The sequence below is a fragment of the Dreissena polymorpha genome, chromosome 3 (genome assembly GCF_020536995.1).
Source record: "Dreissena polymorpha isolate Duluth1 chromosome 3, UMN_Dpol_1.0, whole genome shotgun sequence".
NCBI classification, from domain to species: domain Eukaryota; kingdom Metazoa; phylum Mollusca; class Bivalvia; order Myida; family Dreissenidae; genus Dreissena; species Dreissena polymorpha.
The window spans coordinates 136,962,570-136,968,611 of NC_068357.1; the positions used below are offsets into that span (position 1 = coordinate 136,962,570).

Sequence of the window (6,042 nt, forward strand, 5' to 3'; positions counted from 1 at the left end):
ATGTCAAACAATGCCGAAAAACCATGATACCTTTTTTAAATACACGCGTGGGCTTTCCATGCAGGTAAAACAATAAGATTTAATTAGCTTCTGTTGTAATGTACGGTATTTTTGAAAAACAAAGACACCAAACACGCTTATATGAGGCCTTAATCGTCCTGAAAAATTTTAAATTATGTCAAAATTAACGAAAAGTATAAAAAAAAAACAATTATGCCAATACATCTTCCATTGGTTCATATCATGGGTCAGCATTTTTGGTATTTAAGCTTTTGATGGGTTTATCGTAAGGTGTAAAGACCAATATTCAAGGTACCGATAAATCACTTATTTCATGCAGCATATTGTTTAATTTATAACAGAGAAATCAATCCAAACAAGGTCAAATGATGCATCCTCACTTATCCCACGATGTTCGGAGATATCGGCCTTGCATTCGATGGCTCTAGTGTGCATGGACCACGTGTCATTGAAATGTCATCCAGTGCAATATCGCCAAGATATCCGTCTCCCACAGTTGCCTCTAGGATCATCTGTTCAGGCATTATTTTCATCAGGTAATGCTTCAATTACGAGTTTAGTCCTGCGTTAACTGCACATTCATATCAATAATTGTATGGTGCAAATCTAGCCTTATTCATTGGTTTTGTGTTTTATGTTGAACAGTATGCATTTAAGTTCATGTGTTACATAAGTAATTGACTAACTTCCCTTAAATAAAAACTATCAGGCGTTGAACAATAATTTTCATGCTGCTCATGTTACTAGAGTTTCATTAATCAGTATTTAGTTAATCAAATTTTATTCTTAAGACATATATTATATAAACTCTTAATGATCAACTTAGCTGATATAATATGTGTCACAGGAAGTGTTTAGTAAATAAGCAATACCATATGAATAATATTACATTGTTTTATTATTTTTTGGTACATAGATCTCTGATATAATATAAACAAGGGATAAAATTGTCACAAAACCAGGTTTTCAATTTGAAAAAAAGTCTGATAATGGGAGACAATTCAAAATGTGCATTGTTACTGAGTGTTCCTAGTTACCCCACTTGCGTCAAATTCAATCTATTTTTAGTCGTGGCGACCTTGATTTCAATTTGAAAAAAGTCTAGTAAAGGGAGACAATTCAAAATATCCATTATTACTGATTGTTTCTCGTTATTCCCCTTGTGTCAAATTCATTTTTTTATGTCGTGGCGACATTGACCTTGGATATATTGACGTGATTCCTTCGCATGACACACCGTCCAATGATTGTTAACAAATGTACCGAGTAATTTTAAAATCTCACAATGAATGACATAGTTATGGCCCGGACAAGATCATTTATGGCCATTTTTGACATTTGAACTCAAAGTGTAAAAATGACCTTGGAGATATCGACGTAATTCTTTCGCGCGACACACCGTCCAATGATGGTGAACACATGTGCCAAATGATTTTAAAATCTCACAATGAACGACATAGTTATAGCCCGGACAAGCTCGTTCCGCCCGAGCGCCCGCCCGCCCGCTTACATTCGCCAATCTAATAACCAATTTTTTCCTGCGGAAAACCTGGTTAACAAAAACTATTTATTCTTTAACATATTCAATCAGTATTCACATAAGCATTATTTTATTCAATAATATAGTCAGACACTGTTCAATTAATGATAGGGAGTGCAAAGTAATAATGATTTGGTCAATACGTACGTGGACGTTCTGATTGGAATGTAGCGGAACACTCGCGTTTCTCCATTCCGTTCCCTGGTGTCCAGAAAGAGACCATATCAAACGTCTGGTCCCTGCCTCCTCGATGTAAACTTTGAGACTTCCGATAGAATCGCCGTTCATGCTGTACCAGAAGTTTAGACAGATACCACTTGACCCCGTAGTGTTGATTTCAGGGCTTCGTAGCATCGCATTGTCACCGTGCACAGTAGGTGCGCTTGATTCCATAAATATGTAAGCCCCTACAATGAATATATTTGCTGAATGTGCATTTTAAGGTCAGTGGGTTTATTAAGATTTCGAAATCTGATTTGAACAGCTTTGTGTCACTTGTTTCATTTGTTGTATATTTGAAAATAAGTTTCATCAAAACATTTGATATAAAGTGATATTATACTAGACGCTCGAGGATGCTGTTCGAAAGCTTAGCAATTACACATAACATACATCTTACCATCAATATTTCCAGTCGTGTGGTCGTTTGAAGGTCCAGTATCATCTGTTGGAGTTGTCGAATGTATCAGGTTCCAATTCAAAGTGTCGTCGCCCCCGTTCACATTTGTCCAGTTGCATAAATTGTCGTTGTCAAATGTGCAGTTCCAGACTGAACGACAAATTGTGTGATTGTATAATTCCACAAAAAACTATCGGATAGTGTCAATGCTTAAGAACCATTGTTCAGCCAATTATTTGATATTTATGTAACCCTCATTCATAGTTTTCACATTAGTAAGAGGATGCTTTTATTATTTAAAGCTGTACACATTGACATTTCATTCGCATACACAACATTCGTCGTATTAAGAAGCATTTTGTCGCAACAAATATTAAATAAAATACTGTAAAATTATTATTATTAATGCGACAGTAATTTTCTAACAAGGTATTTAACTCAAAATCACCCGAAAACAGGTTTCATCGCTTTGAACAGCAATAATTTCACATATTTTGCAGCGATTTCTATAAGCTTGGTCTCTCAACGCAGAAATGAACTTTCTTTCTGGAAATGTATCGATCGAAGCCTTAAATCTTCACGGAGTAAAGGGCATTTTCCCTGCAAAGTTCACGGACCTATGTACCATAATTCAATAGAACGTATGAAAAAACATTCTTACTGTTCTTGCCGTTACATTATGCATCAAAACTATCTGTCCAGCGCCGTTTGAAACTTTTGTTTATGCACATTTCAACGGGCCGAAATTTTAAACATACGAGTGATTTCATTGGTACAATGCGAAACATATATGTGTACAATGTGTCGTTACTCCTGAAGATTTCATTCATAAATCGGGTTTGATCGTTGACGAGTAGGTCACGCGAATTGTGTATCGTGTTATTTCTTAAAAATTGACCCAGCATTTATAAAAATATTACAAGACATGTAATGTATAGACAGGAAATTCATTTCTGCGTTGAATAAGATCAAGTTCATGGAAATCGCTGCACAATTGGTGAAGTTATGGCTTTTTAAAGCGATGCACCCTGTTTTCGGGTTACGTTGAGTTGAATAACTTATTTTATTTTATGCTTTCCGGTGGTTTATAGAGAAATATCACTGAAATAAAACTGGTATTCCACTGTTTTAAACAATAAAAAATGACAGTGAAAATATCGATATTTGTCACTGTTTTACTGTGAAATGACGTCATTTTTTCAACGAAATGACGTCATAAATCCAGCGAAAGTATCCAGTTTAACTCATTTACAATGTAAATAAACGGTAAAAAAAGCATAAAATAAAAAGAAAATTTGTTGGATTCGATGGAATATCGATTTTATTTCACTCGAGATCATAGAAAATATATATTTCACCTCGTGGCTGCGCCACTCGTGAAAATATTGTTTTCTATGATCACTCGTGAAATAAAATCGATATTCCACCGAGTCCAACAAATATCCTCTATAAAGTTATATATATGATCGTGAACTGTTTTTTTTTCAGAGAAGTTGATTTTTTGTTATAATTTGATTATTTTTCATTCAAAATGATGTTTTTACTAATTAATATCATAGCCACACGCTAACCACCTGTGTCCACGTATTGAAGATACAACGACAAATTCATTTGTTGAACAACTACGAAATTTCACGCCGACGAATAAAAATGATTTTAAAGTATTTTGAATCACATAGATACTTAAGTAGAAACTCGAGAAACATCAGAAGACAAATTTTAATTACATATTTTTTTGTTTTTTTATTTTTGTAATACTGTCCGACACAGGGCAATAAACATGCATAAAACAGAGTGCTTAACTTCAACATGGATACAACTGGGGTAACCGACTTGGAACGGTCAATGTCATGTATAAAAGGCTTAACACACATAACTTGCCTCCATATTCGCACTTGTTCCCGTACCAACCAGACAAACATTCACATCTGAAACTGCCTGAAACCAAACTATCAAGGTCAGCAATAAAATGATCTTTGTATATTTATTTGAGTACTTTGATGTGCTGCATCGAGTTGATTGATCGCATATAATAATAATATAATTGAATTAAATCCATTTTACAAGGGTAATTTGTTTTCACATTTTCATAACTTTTCAAAAATGATTGTCCTTTTTTCATAAACAAGGCATAGTCGGATAAATCTTAGAATAGTATTTTGTTTGAATGAGAGCTCTTCAGCTTTCTTATGAAATAGTATATCCACATTAAAAGTGAGCTGTTGGTTTTCGTTTAAAGGCATGTGATAACAAAGATTAAAACTCGTTTTCATATAAAACAAATCGCGTCATGCAAAAAGGGTATTGTGCCACAGGCGGCCAACTCAGCTCAATACAAGCTTGCGCAATCGAACAATCTGGTCAGGAGATAGGCTGTCCGCTATAAAATCACGCAAGGTTTCGTGGTCCCATTAGCGGACATTGTATCTCTAGACATGAACTGACGCGGGCCATACTATAGTTTATTAAGTGTCGTAGAGTAAATCCGTTGGTAGGCCCGCTACTTAAATGGGCCTTTTCACAAATTTTGGCAGATATTGAAGTTTGTCATTAAATGAATTATATTGATAAATATAAAAATTGGACCAAAAAACCCTAGCAAAAAAAAAAGAATAAAATTAAAGACAGAAAAAAGTAACCCTCAACTGGGCTCGAACCACTGACCCTGGAGTAAAAGGCTATCACTTAGACCACTCGGCCATCCGTGCTCATACAATGAGCGATGTATTTTATACTTTATATATGCAATCCTCTTAGTATCACAAAATATAATAACAACAACAGAACTCTCCAAATCATTCAGTCGTTTCGCGTTGCAACGCTTTATAATTTTCATGTTTTTAAATCGTCAAAAGGTGCATATACTGGATATTTTAGAGCATGGTGAATATTCAGTATTACTGTTTCCTCACAAATATTATAATTACAACGTAAATTTGCTAATCCGAAACATTGTTTTAATTTTGTCAATTTACCAAAACGTGAAAAGGCCCCTTTAACACAATTCTTGTACTCGTTTATTAAAACGGTATACACTAACAGCACTTGCAAGATCGTATAAACAACACAAATAAATGTATAAATAGTTTGGAATTTTTTAAGTACATCATACCAGGTTCGTTTACACAGTTTCCGCGGTCAACACATGTTGTGGAGTTCAAACATTCGTTGATGTCCGTTTCGCAGGGCGAGTGGACATCTAATGAATTCTGTGTCCAACCACCATTACAAATGCATTTGTAAGTGAGCAAATATTGTCCCCCAATCTTGTTAGCGAAGTGGTAGTATACGATTTTCTCGCCTTGGCAACCCGGGTTTAAAGTAAAATGCCGGCGCGTTGATTAGTGATCAACCTTCCGGACAGATGGGGTTTTCTCCGAGTACACTGGTCCATCCCCACAACACACGACCACACACAAATTAAAAGTATTTCAATAATTAAAGAAATAGCTGAATAATTCTAAATTCATTCCGATTTTCGTGGGTTGGAAAGGAAATTAGGTAAAGAACTGGGATACCCTACAAGTCCCCACTTAATGCAGACTCATAAGCAGAAGAACCTGATAAAGTTCGATAAACACATGCACACAATCATGGCTTAATTTCTACACGGAGCGTATTCCGTGATTTTTATGATAATAAATCAACTGCTTATATCAATATAATACACTGCGTTATCAATTGATGTGGTATCTGAACCATACTTTTGATTGCGATGTAAGACAAAATATACGTTTTTTAGAAAAAAAACAACAACAACAGCATATTGCAAAGTTGTTACGTCGCTTTTGCCCAAACTCTGGGACTGAAGATTGGCCTGTAGGTTAAATAGCGCACACCGGTATACATGGTTATTTACCCA

General features: G+C 35.1%; 1 protein-coding gene across 1 annotated transcript; it reads right to left on the reverse strand.

Annotated features, from left to right (window-relative positions):
- Nucleotides 1–210: 210 nt before the first annotated feature.
- On the reverse strand, nucleotides 211–5,518 carry LOC127872623 (MAM and LDL-receptor class A domain-containing protein 1-like; the record flags this gene model as incomplete). Its single annotated transcript, XM_052415953.1, has 5 exons — nucleotides 211–533; nucleotides 1,709–1,968; nucleotides 2,181–2,330; nucleotides 4,062–4,118; nucleotides 5,293–5,518. Coding segments are annotated over 5 exons (825 nt in total), but the record flags the coding sequence as incomplete, so codon positions are not given.
- Between the last annotated feature and the right edge of the window lie 524 nt (nucleotides 5,519–6,042).